The following is a 19,763-nucleotide window of genomic DNA, read 5'->3' as shown; positions in this document are numbered from 1 at the left end:
ACCAGTCCTTCATGAGGATCCATCTTGATTCTGTCTTATGGCTTGGCCCTTAAGAGGGCTCACCTAATGAAGTGAGGATATTCTGCAGCGGTAACTGTCACTTTACTCCGTGCTCAGACGTTTTCCACATCCCTAGCATTTGTGCGGGTCTGGAGGGTATTTGAGACCTGCTGTCAACCCTCAGGCAGTCAGAATCCCACTTATTCTGGAATTTTTGTAGGATGGTTTGAATAAATGTTTGGCCCTTAAGTTCTTGAAGGTGCAGGTAGCAGCTGTCTCCTGTTTCAAGGGTAAGGTGAATGGGGCCTCCCTTTCGGCCCATCCTGACATGGCCCATTTTTCTGAAGGGAGTGAAGCACCTTCGACCTCCCTTACAGTTACTGAAATTCCACAAGGGGGACCAATTTAGTACTGGAATTCTTGGCAGGTCTTTCCTTGCGCTTATTGACCTCGAAGACTGTGTGTTCCTGGTGGCTATGTGCTTGGCACATCACATCTCTGAACTGCAGGCGTTGTACCAGGAGCAGTTCTCTGGTTGACTCCAGGGGCATTACAGCTACACACTATCCCATCCTTCTTGCCCAAAGTAGTCTGAGTTTCATTTGAATTAGTCCATTTCATTACCTTCCCTAGATAAACTCAGACGCAGAGGAATATAGTCTCCTCCATCATTTGGATGTCAAGAGACTTTTAGTGAGGTATCTGGAAGTCTCTGAACCGGTCCGAAAGACGTACCACCTGTTTGTCCTTCACAGTGGAAGGAAGCAGGGTGAACCTGCTTCACGAGCCACCATAGCTCGCTGGATTAAGGAGGTGGTCATGGGAGCCTTTGTGGAGGCTGGAAAGCTATTACCTTTGCAGATGAGAGCTCATTCCACTAGGGCCCAGGCAGTTTCATGGGCGTAAGTTAGATTGCTGTTTCCTGTTGATACCTGCCGAGCAGCGATGTGGTCTTCCCTGCACACCACCTCCAGGTTTTATCGCCTGGATATACAGGTCCAAGAGGATGCAGCCTTTGCCGGGTGGTGTTGACCAGACCGCCCCGATTGGGAGTAGCTTTTGTAAATCCCATTGATCCTGAGTCCATCTGGCTACATGTTAGGAAATGGAGAAACTACTTACCTGAATTTCATTTTTCTTAGTCTAGACAGATGGACTCAGCTTCCTGCCCTTGGCTGCCTAAGAACTGTGCCACAGGTCCTCCCATGGAGTGGACCTCGAATCTAATATCACCGGTAAATATTCATCCAGTCCCTAGATTAGGGTATCTATATTCTTACTGAAGTTCAGTGTTTATGGTTGGTTGAGTATAGTTATCAGTTTTTAACCATATTTTAACCCATGTCTTTTCACTAGTATGATCACACTGGAGAGCTGAGGTCACTGCAGGGCTAGATGTAACGTAATGTCAGTTTTGCAAACTGACTCGTCTCCATCTGCTGTCAGGGGAGCATAAACCATTGGTCCAGAGTCCATCTGTCTACACTAAGAAAAACAATTATCAGGTAAGTAATTTTTCCAGTATAGGTCCATATTCAAAAGCATTTATCTGGCTAATGCAGATGTTAACCAGCTAAATGACAACTTGAGCACATATCCAGCTAAATTCTAACCAGCTAATGAGTTAGGAAGCTAGAATTTAGCTGGGTAAGTTAGGGGTGTTCCAGGGGTGTAACTGGAAGGAAATGAGTTAGCCAGCTAAGTTAACCATCTAACTCTGATATTCAAGTAACTCTGATATTAACAGTTAGCTGGATGACTTAGCTGGCTAACAGGCCGATACAGTACAGTGTGCTCCGGCGTAGCGCACTGTTAGCCCCCGTTTGGACGCGCATTTTCAACGAGCTAGCTTTACCCCTTATTCAGTAAGGGGTCAAACGCGCGTCCAAACCCCCCCCCCCCCCCAAAAAAAAAAACTAATAGCGCCCGCCTCATGCATATGCATGTTGATGGCCCTATTAGTTATTCCTGCGCGATTCATTAAGTAAAATGTGCAGCCAAGCCGCACATTTTACTTTCAGAAATTAGCGCCTATCCAAAGGTAGGCGTTAAGTGCACAGAAAAGCAGTAAAAATTGCTTTTCTGTACATTCTCCAACTTAATATCATAGTGATATTAAGTCGGAGGTCCCAAAGTAAAAAAATAAATAAATTAAAAAAAAAACCCCAAAAACTTGAAATCAGCTCGCGGGTTGAAAACTGGACGCTCAGTTTTGCCGGCGTCCGGTTTCCGAAGCCGTGGCTGTCAGCGGGTTTGAGAACAGATGCCGGCAAAATTGAGCGTCTGCTGTCAAACTCGCTGACAGCCGCCGCTCTTGTCAAAAAAGAGGCGCTAGGGACGCGCTAGTGTCCCTAGCGCCTCTTTTTACCTCGGGCCCTCATTTAAATAATGAATCGCGCGCACAGAAGAGTGGCCTGTGCGCGCGCCGGGAGAGCGGGTGCTCACCGGCTCTCCCGTGACTTTTACTGAGTCGGCCTGTAAGGCTGGTTGGGCCAAAGAATGGACCTAAAATTAGAAGACTGTAGCTAGCTGGCAATATTCATTAGTGCAGCTGCACTATTGAATATGTCTCCAGAGATTTATCTGGCTAACTTTGCTATCTTGATTGTCTTAATATGGACTTCAGAGGTCCCTGTTAATATTCAAACATGATTAGACCTAATCTAATCCTTGACAAAAGAACGAGAGAATCTCATTTAAGTAAAATACATGAAAGTTGCCCTGCACATGGAACTATTTCAAATCTGAGATTTGAGGGCTTCCTTGTTTGAGCAGCTCGCTTTAGATCTTTTTACATTTCACAAGGTTTAGGTCAGGACATTTTGATCAATCCAAAATGTAGAATCTCTTCTTCAGGCATTTTGTAGTCTATTTACTTGAATGTTTAGGGTCGTTGACGTGCTCCATAATCCAATTTCAGATCAGCTTTAGCTCCCAAACAGATATCTGACAGTTATCTATTTTTATTTATTTGATTAATATTTCACTTTTTGACCCTTCAAAGCAGATTACATACAAGTACTGTAGAATTTTCTGATAAAAAGCAGAATTCCCTGTTCATTAATCATTCCAGGTCCTGTAGCAGCAAAGCAACACCACACTATGTATATCATATTTGTCAGTTGGGATGAGGGTCTTAATTTGGAAGGCACTGTTATCTGTTTTGTCAAACAAAACGTTTGTTGTGACTGAAAGGTTCAGTTGACTCATCTGCCCAGAGAACAATATTGTAAAAGTCTTGCTGGTCATTCAGATGCTGTTTAGGGAACCTGAGGGAAGTAACCATGTTAAGAGATGCCAAACTGAGTCAGAGCAAAGATCCTCAGCAGCCTGTCTCCAACAGTGATCTATTCAGGTCACCAAGTATCCAGCAGGATCCCAAAGAATAGATACAGTCCTCCTTATGCATAATCAGAGATTAGCAGTGGCTTTCCCAAGTCTACATGGCTAATGATGGTTTATGGACTTTTTTCCTTCAAGAACTTGTCTAAATCCTTTCTAAATCTAGTTATGGTAATTGCTTTCACCACATCATCCTGCAAAAAATTCCACAATTTAATTGTGCACAGAGGGAAAAAATATTTCTCCAGTTTGGTTAAATGTACTACCTATTAGCTTCATGGAATATCCCTTACTTCTAGTATTATTTGAAAGGGTAAATAACCATTCACTGTTTACCCATTCCAACCCAGTCAGGATTTTCTAGGCATCTATCATATCTCTTCTCAGCTGTGTTTTCTCCATTCTGAAGAGCTCTAACCTTATCCATTTTGCTCATAGGGAAGTGGTTCCATCTTCTTATTTTGATTGCCCTTCTCTGTACGTTTTCTAGTTTTGCTATATCATTTTACAGATGAGGTGATCAGAATGTTTGACAATACTCAAGGTGTAGTTGCACTATGGGTCAATATTTTCTGTTTTTACTTTCTATTCTTTTCCTAAATTCTTAACATTCTATTTGCTTTTTTGACTTCTGCCACACACTGGGCCGAGGATTTAAAAATATTGTCCACAATAATTCCAAGATCCTTTCCTGGCTGGTGCTTCCTAATACAGAACCCAGCATTGTGTACCTATTCTTTTCACTATTCTCCCCTACGTGCATCACTTTGCACTTATCCACATTAAATTTCGTCTGCCATATAGATATCCAGTCCCAAAGTCTCAAGATTTTCTTGCAATTCCTCACAATCAGCTTGTGATCCAACAACTTTGAATAATTTTGTGTCCTCTGCATATTTGTTCACCTCACTTTTCACTTTCTAGTTTATTTATAAATATATTTTAAAAAGTACAGCTCCCTGGGGCATTCCACTGTTACCTTTCTCCATTGAGAGAAATGACCATTCACTCTTACTTTGTTTCCTAACCTTTAGCCAGTTACCAATTTGCCTTCTGTCCCATGACATTTTTAATTTCCTGATGGGACTTTTGTCAAACACCTTCTGAAGATCTTTAGAGAGCAGTGGTTTCTTCTTAGCTATCATCTCATGAACACCATTCCCATCTGTCTTTTCCTGATGGTTGACACATGAACCCTCAGATCAGCTGCAGCAAGAGAGACTTGCAGATCCTTAGATGTTAGTCTGGTGTTCTCTGTGACTTTATGGATGATTTTCCGGTTTGCTTATGGGGTGATCTTGGCTCCTGGGTAGAGTCACTGTAATCTTCAGCTTTTTCCATTTGTACACCATCTTGACATGGATGACTGGTGCTCCAAATGTTACAAATTTTTTTTTTAACACTGTCCAGAGATTTCAACTATTCCTTTCATAGGTCATCTGAAATTTATTTTAATTGTGGCATGATGAGTTTCCTACTGACTTTTATGGTAAAGACTAAATTCACAAACTTTTAGACTTTTATATAGGACAGGATGCCCAAACTGTCATGCAGATTTAGTTTTCATTATAGTGTACTTGTTCAAATTAAGTATATAATTTTAATTATGATGGAAGCAGCAGTGGAGGAGCTCTAGCAACCAAGGTAACTACCCAAGCTGGCTGCCCACATCACACCAACTTCTTCCTTCTCCTGCACTTGTATGTAGTGAGAAGGGGCCCATTGTGATTAGTTCATCTGTATGCCTGCCCCTGTCTCCCTTTGTGTTATAATTTGAAGATTGGTGGGTCTTTCATTTCCCTAAGTCTTTTTGACCATATCAGTCCTCTCCGTATCCCCATTGCTTGCCCCATGGATGTTCCACACAATTTTGTTAATATTGATGTGCCTTAGGCTTGAAAAGGTTGGGAAATACTGCTGTAGCAGACTCTAGTGGGGACCTGGTTTATTACACTCCAGAACCAAATATTTTTTCATTTCAACTTGCATGCTGCCCTTCTGATCTATCAAAGGACAACTCAGGACAGCTTACAACAAGTCAATGACCTTAAATGCTCTTTGAAGTTGTTAATTGAAAGGTAAGAGATTTTTCTTAAATCACAGGCCATTAGATATTATCCACATGATGATGGCCAATAATGTTGGATATTACAATGCTAAGGTAGCCAGTAACTGTCCCAGGTCTGCTTATTTCCATGACTAATAAACCAAAAGATTAAAAAACAAATTAAATACTCAGATCAGCCGTATGTTCAAAAGATTTCTGAGCAGTTGCCTATTGCGGTACCACTCATGTAGAAAAATTGCATCTGTTTTGTCTTTTGCCAAATGCTGCTGTATCTGGAGTTCCTTTCCTTTAAAGAAGTTGTATCCTAAATGATGTAACATTGTTTTTTCAGTGTTTACGTGAAATTGCAAAAGCCAAATGCTGCGATCCGGGACTGTGACAGAGCTATTGAGATTAATCCTGATTCTGCACAGCCCTACAAATGGCGAGGGAAAGCACACAGGTAACTACTGCTCTTCTGAAGATAGAATATGTTGTATGTGCATGAAGAGGAAGCACTTCTCCATTAGGTCCACAGGAAATGGATATTAGGTGATTATGGAGGGGCAGCAGTGTTGCATAATCTGCTGTATTTTCCAGACACAGCTGCCATCTTGTACTCTGTTCAGTGTTTTTGAGATCTTCCCATTAATTCTGAGACTCTCCATTCTAATTTATTTTCCTTTCTATAAGGTGATTACCCAGGCCCACACTTTTCAGAACAGTTCGAAAGTCAACTGCTTCCAAAAATTAAAAGTTTAAGGTTCCATTTACTAGGCACAGCTGCCTACAGAGCAACAAGGGTTGCATGGCTGTTAGCTGAATGCTCAGAACAGCCAAATTGATTTAATGTTTTGGAATCTACCAGTAATTGCAGGGGGAGCCATCTCACAGATGAGATGTATTGGAATTGTTTAACTTTAGCCTCCTATTTCCGCATACATAACTTTTCCTAGTCATTGCTGCTTGCACTGAAGGGAGGAAGTTAGTCCTAGTGTAGGCAGTAACCTTGGTAAACATTTTTGGGCGTCATCTGTTATGGATGCAATAAGAGTGGGCAGGAAGCCTTGAATTGAAGCTAAAGATTTGAGCTTTTGGTCTCCCTCCTCCCTACCTTACCAAGAATGTCATAATGCCCCTGTCTCTCTCCATGGTGAAGACCGCACCTTGAATACTGTGTGCAGTTCTGGTCACCGCATCTTCAAAAGGATATAGCTGCACTGGAGACAGTGCAGAGAAGGTTGACCAAAATAAGGGGCATGGAACTGCTCCCCTATGAGGAAAGGTTAAAGAAGTTAGGGTTGTTCAGTTTGGAGAAGAGACGACTGAGGGGGGAAATAAGTCTACAAAATCATGAAAGGACTTGAACAAATTAATGTAAATCGGTTATTTACACTCTCAGATAATAGAAGGTCCAGGGGGCATACCATGAAGTTAGTAAGTGGCTCATTTAAAACAAATTGAAGAAAATATTTTCACTCAATGCATAGTTAAGCTCTGGAATTCATTGCCAGAGGATGTGGTTACAGCAGTTAGTGTAACTGGGTTTAAAAAAGGTTTGGATAAGTTCCTAGAGGATAAATCCATAAACTGCTATTACGGTAACTAATAAGCAATAGAAGCTTGTGATTTATCTAATGTTTGGGTACTTGCCAGGTACTTGTAACTTGGATTGGCCACTGTTGGCAACAGGATACTGGGCTTGATGGACCCTTGGTCTGACCCAGTATAGCATTTCTTATGTCCTCTTTTTGTATTCTTTTCTCTGCCGACAAGCAGCCATGAATTGGTAACGTTCTTGGTGCAACTGCATTTCAAGATTTTGTGCAGTTCTGATTGCCACATCTCCAAAAAGATATAGGGGAACCAGAAAAGGTACAGAGGCAATCAAAAGGAATGGAATCACCCCCTATATGGAAAGGCCAAAGAGCTTAGGGTGCTTCAGCTTGGAGAAGACACATGAATGGAAATATGATAGTCTATAAAATCATGAGTGGAATGGTATGGGTAAATGCAAATTGATGGTTCTTTTAAAAAAAAAAAAAAAAAAAAAAAGACTGTGATAATCCATGAAGTTACGAAGTAACACATTTAAACAGATCTGAGAAGATATATATATATACACTTTTTCATCTTTTATTTATACAAAATTGTATTAAAACCCCAATATTCCCAATACATTAACCATTCAAAATGTCAAGAATATTCATTCGTTATGTTAATCATATCTTTACAAAAACAAAAAGCATACCCACTCATTCTCTATATATGTATGTATATTTTTTTTTAGTCCATTAACAGCTAAGCTGTAGAGCAGGGCTTCCCAAATTTTTAACCAGCGTGACCCCATATTAGCACTTCAAAAGATATACTAGAGGATGACCAAAACGAATTAGCGGGAGTATGGTCCCCTTCCAAAAATCATCTTCTCACCCTTCTTGCATTATAGCTGATCACCTACTCTATCCAGTTCATCTTCTTTCTCAACCTCCATCTCCTCCAGCAGACCCCCTCTCTCAACCTTTTCCACCTTAGCTGATCCCCTCTTACATTCCTCAGTTCTTCTCACCTCTCCAGTCATCCGCTCTCACCCTTTCCAGGCCTTTTTGCATTCCACCAACTGATTCTCTCACTTTTCTAACCCAAACTGATCCTCTCTCACTTCCTACTCTGACCTCCTCTCCAGCCCTACACTTACATCCTCCTAGGTGATCTCTCACCCCCCCCCCCCCCCAAACTCTTCTCTTACACCTCTATGCTTTTTATATACTGTCGTTCCAGAGGTAGATCACAACGGTTTACACATATAGCATTGAATAACATTGTAAATAAGATAGTAATTTCTAACAGCATTAATATAAATGTGTGAATAATATAAAACTAATCGGAGAAAGTTCTTTTTTTACTCAGCGCACAATTAAACTCTGGAATTTGTTGCCAGAGGATGTGGTTAGTGCAGTTAGTGTAGCTGTGTTTAAAAAAGGATTGGATAAGTTCTTGGAGGAGAAGTCCATTACCTGCTATTAATTAAGTTGACTTAGAAAATAGCCACTGCTATTACTAGCAACTGTAACATGGAATAGACTTAGTGTTTGGGTACTTGCCAGGTTTCTTATAGCCTGGTTTGGCCACTGTTGGAAACAGGATGCTGGGTTTGATGGACCCTTGGTCTGACCCAGTATGGCATTTTCTTATGTTCTTATATAATAGTTAAAAGAAAGTTAGTAATTGCTTCATCAAAGGATTAATAATTCCAAGAAATTATTCTATCAAAGAATAATTTTAGGTTATTTCATAGGCTTTTTTGAAGAACCATGTTTTGAGATCTTGTTTGAATTTCTTTTTTTCAGTTGTAAGTCTTAGTGGACTTGGTCCAAAGTTTGGGACCAGCAATAGAAAACATACCATCTCTGATTTGTTAGATGTGTAATATTGTTAGGAGAGATTGTGAGAATGCTTTTGTTTTGAGATCTTAGATCTCTTATTGGATTGTAGAGTTGAATTGAAATTACAGGAGGAGATGGGTCAATATTGTTGGTATTGAAAAGAAAATTATTCCTTACCTGCTAATTTTCATTCCTGTAGTACCATGGATCAGTCCAGACAGTGGGTTATATCCCCCGACCAGCAGACGGAGTCAGAACAGAGTTTGAGAGCGTCAGCATATAGAGTAGTGCACCCTCTGCTGGAGCTCAGTATTACGCATAGCAAAGCCCAAAAGCAAAACACAACATTTTGGATCCAGAACCATTCCCAAAAAGGAACAGAGAAAGATATAAGTAAACAAACGGTCAACGGGACCAGCAACAGTCAACTTGTGAGGAGCTGTGAACAGTAACAATAATCAGAGACAAACAGAATGAAAGATACCTGGAAGAATCCGAGCAGGACCTAATGAAACCCCTAGTGGCGGGCATCTGGACTGATCCATGGTACTAAAGGAACGAAAATTAGCAGGTAAGGAATAATTTTCTTTTCCCTGTACGTACCTGGATCAGTCCAGACAGTGGGATGTACCCAAGCTTCCCTAAACCGGGTGGGGTCCTGAGAGACCTGCTCGGAGAACTTGATCGCCAAAAGAACCCGTGCACTGAGGCGCCAGGTGTAGTCTGTAATGTCTGGAAAAAGTGTGCAACGATTTCCATGTCGCCGCACGGCAGATTTCCTGGGAGGAAACGGAGCGAGATTCCGCCCAGGACGCCGCTTGGGATCGCGTGGAATGAGCCGAGATGCTGCGAGGCGGCACCCGCCCCGCCGCAATGTAAGCGGTTGAGATGGCGTCCTTTATCCAGCGAGCAATGGTAGTCTTGGATGCCTGAGAACCTCTCCTCGGTCCTGACCAGAGGACAAACAAATGATCGGATACCCGGAAGTCATTAGTAACCTCCAGGTAACGGAGCAGTACACGCTTGACGTCCAGGAGCCGGAGAGACCGGGGTTCCTCTGGAGCAAACGCTGGAAGCTCCACCGTTTGACGTGGAAGGCCGAGACCACCTTTGGTAGGAAGGATGGCACCGTACGAAGGGAAACCCCGGAGTCGGAGAAACGCAGATAAGGGTCCCGGCAGGACAAGGCTTGAAGTTCTGAGATCCGGCGAGCAGAAGAGATGGCTACCAGGAAAACCGTCTTGAGGGTCAGGTCCTTGAGGGAGGACCCCGTCAGGGGTTCAAAAGGAGGGCCCGACAGCATTCGCAGCACCAAGTTGAGGCTCCAAGAAGGGGAAAGGATCCCTGACCGGTGGCCGTAGGTGTTTGGCACCCTTCAGAAAAAGTGCGATATCCGGCTGAAGGGGTAGAGAGCAGTCCTTCTGTACCAAGACATTCAAGGCCGCCACCTGAACCCGGAGCGAATTATAGGCGAGACCCTTATCCAGACCATCCTGTAGGAAATGAAGGATCAGCAGGACAGTCGCCTCCATGGTTTGGACTCCGCGGTCGGAGCACCATGCTTCGAAGACCTTCCAAACTCGGAACGTAAGCCACGGAGGTCGAAGGCTTGCGGGAACGAAGCATCGTTGAGATCACTGTCTCCGGGTAGCCTCTGTGGCGGAGACGGCGCCGTTCAAAAGCCAGGCCGCAAGACAGAAGAGTTCTGCCTGCTCGAAAAATACCGGACCCTGGCGCAGAAGATGAGGAAGATGGGACAGGCAAAGTGGGCCGTCCACCGTCATCTGAAGTAGATCTGCGAACCATGGCCAACGGGGCCATTCCGGGGCGACGAGAATTACAGTCCCTCGATGTTCCAACCTGCGGAGAACCTTGCCGACCAGAGGCCAAGGAGGAAACACATAGAGCAGTTGATCCGATGGCCACGGAAGGGCGAGGGCATCCACCCCCTCCGTGCCGCGCTCTCTTCTGTGGCTGAAGAAGCGTGGAGCCTTGGCGTTGAGAGAGGTCGCCATTAGATCGAGGCGTGGAGTCCCCCAACGACGGATGATGAGATGCATTGCCTCGTCGGAGAGAGCCCACTCGCCGGGGTCTAGCTGTTGACGACTCAGGAAGTCCGCCTGAACGTTGTCCACCCCGGCGATGTGAGAGGCTGCTATCCGGATGAGATTGCTCTCCGCCCACTCCATCAGGGGAGTAGACTCGAGGGAGACATGCTTGCTTCTTGTCCCCCCTTGACGATTGATGTAGGCCACGGTGGTGGCGTTGTCCGAGAGGGTCCTCACTTCTCTGTGTCGCACCAGGGGAAGAAAACGCTGGAGAGCGAAACGCACGGCTCTCGTTTCTAGGCGATTGATCGGCCATTTTGCCTCCTCTGGCGTCCAAGTCCCTTGAGTGGCGCTTCTTTCGCAGACGGCGCCCCATCCCGCGAGGCTGGCATCGGTGGTCACCACCACCCAATTGGGAACCTCGAGCGAGACTCCCTGAGCCAGATGCGAGGGGACAAGCCACCAATCCAGGCTTTTCCTGGCTAATGGTGGAAGCGGCAGGATCACCTGATACTCCTGGGAGACTGGTTTCCAGCAGGATAGTAGGGACGCCTGCAGTGGACGCAGGTGTGCAAACGCCCAGGGTACCATGTCGATGGTGGAGGCCATTACTCCCAGGAGCTGCAGATAATTCCAGGCGGTTGGTTCTTCCAGAGCCGAAAACAGAGGCACATGCTCTCTCAGGGCTTGTGCCTTGTCCTGGCGCAGGAACACCATACCCCGCCGGGTATCGAAGCTCGCTCCTAAGAAATCCAGGTGTTGCGAGGGCACAAGGGAACTCTTTGGAAAGTTCACCACCCAGCCCAGAGAGCGTAGGAATTGTACTACTCTGGCCACTGAGGTCTGACCATGTGAGAAGGACTTCGCTCGAATCAGCCAGTCGTCTAGGTACGGATGTACTAGGATACCCTCCTTGCGGAGGGCCGCCGCCACCACTACCATGATCTTTGTGAAGGTCCGAGGTGCGGTCGCCAAACCGAAGGGAAGCGCCTTGAACTGAAAGTGTTGACCAAGAATCTTGAAGCGAAGATACCGCCGGTGAGCCGGCAGGATGGGAATGTGCAAGTACGCTTCCGAGAGGTCCAGTGAAGCGAGGAATTCTCCCTTGTGCACTGCGGCAATCACTGATCGAAGAGTCTCCATGCGGAACCGGGTGACCCTGAGGGCCTTGTTTACCTCCTTTCAAGTCCAGGATGGGGCGAAAGGAACCGTCCTTTTTGGGAACGATGAAGTAAATGGAATAGTGGCCCAAGCCCACCTCGTCGAAGGGGACGGGAACGATGGCCCCTATTTCCTGCAGTCGGTCTAGTGTTTGAACCGCTATCCTCTTGAGATCCGAACCGCAGGGGGAGAAGATGAACCGGTCCCTCGGGGGGCGGACAAATTCCAAGGCGTAACCGTCTCTTATGGTGTCCAGCACCCACTGGTCCGTGGAGATAACTGCCCACTCCTCGTAGAAGTCCATGAGGCAGCCTCCGATCCGGGGAGGTGAGAAGTGGGCTCCTTTGGCATCATTGGGATGACTTTGTGGGCGGAATTCCCTGCCCTGGACCCTCTCTCGCGGGCCTCCGCCCACGAAAGGAACGAGACCAAGGCTGGGATCTTGTCTGCTGTGTCCGGGAAGCGGACTGTCGGTAAGACCTATAACGTCGCTGTGCCCTGGCCCTGGTTCTACCGGAAGAAAATGATCTGAAGGAACGCTGTCTATCCTCCTCCGGCAGCCGATGCACCGAATTTTCCCCCAGTGACTTGATGATCTGATCCAGGTCCTCTCCAAATAAGAACTTCCCCCGAAAGGGGAGGGAGCCAAGGCTCGACTTGGAGGAAGCATCCGCTGCCCAGTTGCGAAGCCACAAGAGCCGTCGGGCTGCTACAACCGAAACCATGGACCGCGCCATTACGCGAAAGAGATCATACAGGGCATCCGCCCCGTATGCTATGGCAGATTCCAGCCGGTCCGCCGGGGGGGCAATTCCTGAGAGGTGAGAAGCTGCTGTACCCAGAGTAAGCTGGCCCTTTGCACGAGCGAACTGCACATCACGGCCCGCATACCTAGGGCGGAGACTTCGAAGACCCTCTTGAGGAAGGTCTCTAGTTTACGGTCCTGCGTATCCCGCAGGGCCGTTCCCCCCCCCCCCCCCCCCCCCTCGTGACCGGGATGGTTGTCCTCTTGGTCACTGCCGACACCGCTGAGTCCACCTTGGGCACCTTGATAAGATCCAAAAAATCCTCAGGGAGCGGGTATAGCTTTTCCATGGTGTGTGTGACTTTCAAGGACGCCTCGGGAGTGTCCCACTCCCTGGTGAGAAGCTGTAGGAAGGACTCATGGATAGGGAAAGCCCTTGCCCTAGGACGGAGGGCGGCAAGTACTGGATCCCCTTTGCGAGACGAGGTGGCGACGGCAGGAGCCACAGGGATCGGCGGATCTGGAGGTGGGTCGAGGTCCAGCTCCTGAATAATATGGTGGATGAGTTAATCCAGCTCTTCTTTTTGAAAAATCCGTAGGGCTCGAGGGTCGTCCCCCTCCGTATGTCCATCCGGATGCGCCTCCGGGGGTTCCGGGGAGACGTCTCTCACCGGCGAAGCCGCCCCCGTGGTACGCCGGGGTGGCACGGGAGAGGGATCCAGGCGTAATGGACGAGGCGGTGAGACCAACAGCAAGTTTAGGAACCTTGGGGGGAGGGGCTCCCAGGGGATTAGACGCCTGCGCTCCCATACCCTGCAAATAAGCCATGTGCATTGCCAGATTAGTCAGGTGAGAAAAACTGAGAGCTGATTGGAATCCCTGGGGGGGGGACCGTCCTGGGAGCCCCGGTCAGGCAAACCTCCTGCCGGGGGCAAAGCCTGTTGAGAGCCAGTGCAACCAATCCTGTCTGCATCTGGGAGCGAGTCAGTCTCATGCTGACCCCCTAAAATGGCCGCCATTCCCGCCAAAGGCGGCGTCGTGGCCGGCCCGCGCCACCCGGGCTGAGGAGGAGGCAGGTCCGAAATCGCACCGGAGGACTGCAGGGTGCCTTCCCCGTCGGGGAAGCACCGCTCACAAAGCCCCTCCCTCAGAAATTGATTCCCCGGCTCGCCGCAGGCCTCACATCTTGAGGACCGCGGCATGTCAGCACCGGGAAAAAGAAAAGCCTCGGGGGGGGGGGGCAAAGACGAGCTAGTGCCGCGGGGGGGCCTGGAAAATGGCCCTAACAACCCGCCGAAGGGGTCCAGGAACTGCGGGGGAAAACCCCCATTTCAGTTAAGCACACACCCACGGGCAGAGCTTGCGAACCGTGGGACCCCCAATGACGCGTGGAGCGGCCGGAACCACCGGCATCCATGGGGCACCACCAAAAAGAAGCAAACCTGTGGAGAAAGAAACTCAAAAAACTTCCACTTACCCCAACGGAAGAGGAAAGGAGTACAGAATAGAGAAGGCAAAGCCACAGACACACGCCTCCTCAAAAATTGAAAACTTTTTTTTTTTTTTTAAACTTTAAGGATCCAAAATGAAGAGAAACATAAGACAGGGAAATACTGTGGAGAAAAAGAAAGAAATAACTAAAAATGAAGAAACCCTGTCAATCTGGGGGAGCCAGTGGATCCCCCCACTCGCATCTGCTGGAGTCAGAAGAATACTGGGCTCCAGCAGAGGGTGCACTACTCTATATGCTGACGCTCTCAAACTCTGTTCTGACTCCATCTGCTGGTCGGGGGATATAACCCACTGTCTGGACTGATCCAGGTACGTACAGGGAAAATAAGTGATAACACTTTGGATTCTGAAGGATACTGGAAGCTAGTGAAGGTCTATCAGAGTGGGAGTTATATGATCAAATTTTCTTGTTCCGGTGAGAAGTCTGGCAAAGAAGCATTTTGGAGTAGTTGCAAAAGTTTAATTATGTTTGCATTGAGGCTTAGCAATAGGGAGTTGCAGTAGTCTAGATTTAAAAAAAAAACCAAAAAAAACGTTTGTAGAACTGTGTGGAAGTCCTGGAAGGTAAGCAATGGTTTCAGATGGTGTAGTGTTCTGAGTTTGGTGTAACTAGATTTGATTCTTAGATGTGTTTTCTCATGTTGGTATTTTCATCAATTTGGATTCCTAGATTACAAACTTCATCTGAAAGTGATATTTTGGCTATTTCTATGTTTAGAATGGGTGGTTTTGGAGAAGTGTTTTCTTAGCCAAAATTTCAGTTTTGTTAGTGTTGAGAGTCAATTTCAATAGAGAGGGTTCTTTTTTGAATAGATTTCCTGTATTTTGTTAATGTTGTAGTAGCTCTTTCAAAAGTTGTTTGTTTTTTTTTTTTTCAAGAAGAATGTAGAATTGAATATCAGCAGCTAGAATTTGGTGTTTAGTTTTGCTAATACAGTACAAATTGGAAGGAGATAGATGTTAAACAAAGTTGCTGACAGTGCTGATCCTTGAGGAACTTCTATGTCAATATTAGAGATCTGAGATTTGATTGCCCAGTTTGACTTGGAAGGATCTTTTTTTCTAGGAAGGATGAGAACCAGTTGTATACATTTCCACAAATTCCAATTTTCTTTATTTGATTGCAGAGAAGAGCATGGTTGACTGTGTCAAATGCTGCTTTTAGGTCAAGAAGAATTAGAAGCCTCTAGTCAAATCTTCTGCCATTCCATTCTCTCATCCTCAATGTTTGTGCATTTTTTGTGTGCCACAGACTACTCTCTTCAGTTCCATCGGATCGTGCTAGTGCGGTCCATTGTGCATTTAATTGAGCACCTATTTGGATGCCTAGTTAGGTGCATAGGAGCACCCACGAGGGTTTCCATTTGTGCACGCATGTGCCTTTTGCGCACATGCATGCGCATTGTCTGCGCATCCTTTCGGAGCTCAGACTGGGCACTTATACAGGTACAGGGTTGTCAGGTGCCTATTGGGCATATTGACATACTATGGCGCCCATAGTGAACATAAATGTCATACTGGGTCATGCCAAGGGTCCGTCAAACCCAGTATCCTGTTTCCAACAGTGGCCAATCCAAGTCTCAAGTACCTGGCAAGTATCCAAACATTAAATAAATCTCAAGCTACTATTGCTTAATTATCAGTTTATGGATATTTCCTTTAGGAATTTATCCAAACCTTTTTTTTAAACCCAGCTACGCTAACTGCTGTAACCATATCCTCTGGTAATGAATTCCAGAGCTTAACTACGCTGAGGGAAAAAAGAAAAAGCTGCCTGAAGGGGTCGCCTGATTTTGGAGCTCCCCTAACTGGTTCCTCAGCGGGGGAAGGTAGCTCAGTGGGCACAGGTCAGTTGGCCCCTGGTTTTGGCATGGATCCTTCTGCCTTTTCTTGGTTAGAATTTTTTCAAGGACGCACTCCTTCCTTCAGGTGCAGTCCCTGGCCCCAACCAATCTTAACAACTCAGGATTACAAGCAGCGAATTCCTGCATGCCTGATGCTGTGGGTAAGTGCCAGGGTACGCCTGGATCCAGCCTTCCCAATAGGAACCCAGATGACATGGATGAGATCAATCCTTACTCTCTGGCGGATGGGGAAATTCCTCCAGGATTGGAGCCGTATAGAACTATGTTGAGGTTCTTTCATAGAGATGAATTACTGGCTCTGATTTCTCAAACATTGAAGATGCTGGGAGTACCTGGGGCTGATTCTGTGTCTGAGCCAAAGAAGGATCCTATTTTGATTTCCTTGCGTAAAGCCTCATGCAGCTTCCCTATTATGGAAGCCATTCAAGAATTAATTGATCTTGAATGGGGTGCCCCAGAAGCTAACTTTAAAGGGGGATGAGTCTTGGATGGGCTGTACTCCCTGGATCCAGCTGCAAGAGAGCTTACATTTTCCAAAGGTGGATGCACTTGTGTGTGCTGTTGCCAAGCAGACAACTATTCTCGTAGAAGGGGGGAGCGACTTTGAAGGATGCTCAGGATAGGAGAATTGAGGTTATCCTTAAGCAAGCCTTTGAAGCAATGGCAACAAATTTGCAGATAGCTTCCTGTTCCCTGGTGGCTTGTTCTTGTTTACTGCTCTCTCAGGAGGTCTATGAATCTGGCGTGAATTCCAGGGCAGTGATGGAACCAGCAACTGCCTTTTTGACAGATGTGGGTTGCGATTTGGTCCACATTTTGGCCAGAGGGGTGGCTTCGGTAATAGCGGCTAGGCATCTGCTATTGCTGAGAAATTGGTCATCTGATACAACCTCCCAGTCTAAAATGAAGTTGCCCTTTTAAAGGCTTGCTCTTATTTGAGAGTGAGTGAGCTGGAGAAAATGGCCAATAAGTGGGGCGTGTCGCCGTTTCATCATTTGCCAGAGGATAAGAAATGGGCGCTGCGATCCTTTGGTTTGAGAGGTCATACAAGAGGTCAGACGTTTTCGTTCCTACAGAGGAGCGACTTATCGGAGGACTCTACCTTTGGGGTAAATCTATCCTTTTATCCCATGCAGCCCAGACACCCCAAGTGGGAACGCTCTGAACCTCTCAATGAAGGTGTGCCGACCCTCTGGAATATGGAGAGAGGTCATCTATCTCTTTTCAGAGGTGGGGCGAGATCCCATCCTCCCATCTAAGGGAAGTGGGTGGAACTGATAAGAGATGACTACATGTTGGAGTTTTGCAGTGTTCCTTGGGATGTGTTCCTGGTGTATCCCTGCAGCTCTCTTCAGAAGAGACAGGCCGAGGAAGGTACGTTGTCAAGACTCCTCAGCCAGCAGGCTGTGGTTCCAGTGCCCACATCTCAAGCAAATATGGGCTGATATTCCATTTATTTCGAGGTGCCCAAGAAGGAGGGCTCTTTTCATCCCATACTGGATCTCAAAGAAGTCAACCATCATTTGCATGTGACTTGTTTTTGCATGGAAACTTTGCGCTCAGTGATAATGGTGAAGTAGGGGAGTTCCTGACATCTTTGGATCTGTCCACATACCTGCATATTCCCATCCGATTAGTGCATCAATGATTTCTGCTATTCACGGTTTTGGGGTGTTGTCGTCTGTTTTGAGTGCTACCTTTTGTTTTGGCTACCTTTTTGGTTTGGCCCAAACGTTTTCCAAGGTTGTGGTGGTGATGGTTGCGGAGTTGAGAAAAGATGGGATCCTGGTACACCTGACTTGGATGACTGGCTGATTCAGGCCAAGAATTTGGAAGAGAGGTTCTGGGTCTCATGCAAGGTGAACTCCTTGTTGCAAGAGCTAGGTTGGGTCGTGAACCTGGCAAAAAGAGCAATCTTCAGCCATCACAGTCGCTAGAGTATCTCTGTGTTCAATTCAACACAAAACAGGGCAGAGTATTCCTGCTGGAGGGCCATATACAGAAGCTGATGGTGTTGGTGCGTTTATTAACTCTCAATATACCTGACAGTGTGGTCCTATTTCAGGTGCTCAGATTGATGGCGACCCTGGAGGTGGTGATGTGGGTGAGGGTGAATACGCGTCCCCTTCAGCGCACTCTGCTGTCCTGGAGCCCGCAGTCTCAAGACTATTCAATTCGGCTGCACCTGCCGATGGAAGTCTGCTCTCAACTAGAGTGGTGGTTAAAAGCAGATCATGAAAGAGAGGGGGTTTCCTTAAGATCACTGGACTGGCTAGTGCTCGCAACAGATGTGAGTCTCCAGAGTTGGGGAAACTCACTGTCAGGAACTGACAACGAAGGGTACTGGAGTGCAGAAGAGTGTTTTTGGAACATCAATTGACTGGAAGCCCATGCAGTTGGCATGCTTGTAGTTTTGTGACAGGTTGCAGGGTTGAGCAGTCTGGAGAATGTTGAACAATGCAACAATGGCCTACATTAATCAGCAGGGAGGAACTAAGAGCCAGCAAGTGTCTCAGGAAATAGACCAACTTATGGAATGGACGGAAGTGCATCTTTAGGAGATCTCAGCCTCACATATTGTAGGAAAAGACTATGTAAGAGCAGACTTTCTCAGCAGACAGTCGGGATCCAGGAGAATGGGAATTGTCAAATGAGGTGTTTCAGCTAATAGTGGATTGCTGGGGTCTTCTGTTTCTGGACCTGCTTGTGACTTCTCGCAATGCGAAGGTTCCTAGATTCTTCAGTTGCAGGAGAGATCCAAAGTCATTAAACATCGATGCTTTCGTGCAGGAGTGGCAGGAAGGCAAGCTGCTGTATGTTTTTCCCTTGTGGCCCATGTTGAGCAGAATGGTTTGGAGGGGCGAGAATCACAGGGGGATGGTGGTTCTGGTGACACCAGATTGGCCTAGGAGACTGTGGTATGCAGATCTGCGAAGGCTTCTGGTGGACTCTTCTCTCCGGTTTCCGGCGCACAGGAATCTGCTACAACAGGGGCCTGGCTTTCATGAAGATCCAAATCTATTTTGTCTTATGGTATGGCCCTTGAGAGGGCTTGGTTGCTGAAGCGTGCCACCTTGTTACGAGCGAGAGTTCTCCTTTTCCTTAGCCTATGAATGGGTTTGGCGAGTGTTTGAGGCTTGGTGTGAAATTGAGGGGTTCTTATTTATAGTTTTTTTTTATATACCGCGGCACGTGTGGCACATCACCTCGGTTTACAGATAACAATAACTCAGCAAGGCGCTTTACAATACAACAAATTATCTGATAGAATAAGCAAACAGTATAACCATTAACTAGGAGAATAAATATCGATGTTATAAGGGTGATAAGGAGTCTGGGGAGAATATCAGGAATTAAGGGCTAATATAAGCTAATCGCAATTAGTTTATAGAATAGATTAACAACAAGAACAATTATTTACATAGTGAAATAAATAACAAATAGGGTAAGATCCCACTCATTTTGGAATTTTTGCAGGATAGATTAAGTAAAGGGTTGGCCCTTAATTCCTTGAAGGTTCAAGTGGTGGTTCTTGCCAGTTTACAAGGTCAGGTCAATAGTGGGCCCTTGTTGGCTCATCCAGAAGTGGCCCATTTCTTGAAAGAGTGAAGCATCTTCGTCCTCCCTTGCGCGGTTACTGGTGCCCTTGTGGAATCT

The 19,763-nt window shown here is 46.3% G+C and overlaps 1 protein-coding gene across 2 annotated transcripts in view; it reads left to right on the top strand.

Moving 5' to 3' along the window:
* The window catches only part of ST13 (ST13 Hsp70 interacting protein), a 219,197-nt gene that overhangs the window by 135,481 nt on the left and 63,953 nt on the right, over nucleotides 1–19,763 (top strand). For both annotated transcript variants that reach the window (XM_029590454.1, XM_029590453.1), the window contains exon 7: nucleotides 5,742–5,852. In XM_029590454.1, coding sequence (XP_029446314.1) covers nucleotides 5,742–5,852 — 111 coding nt within the window. The remainder of the gene's footprint in view (nucleotides 1–5,741; nucleotides 5,853–19,763) is intronic.

The sequence above is a fragment of the Rhinatrema bivittatum genome, chromosome 2, assembly GCF_901001135.1.
Source record: "Rhinatrema bivittatum chromosome 2, aRhiBiv1.1, whole genome shotgun sequence".
Taxonomy (NCBI): Eukaryota; Metazoa; Chordata; class Amphibia; order Gymnophiona; family Rhinatrematidae; genus Rhinatrema; species Rhinatrema bivittatum.
This window is presented reverse-complemented; position numbering and strand designations above follow the sequence as displayed.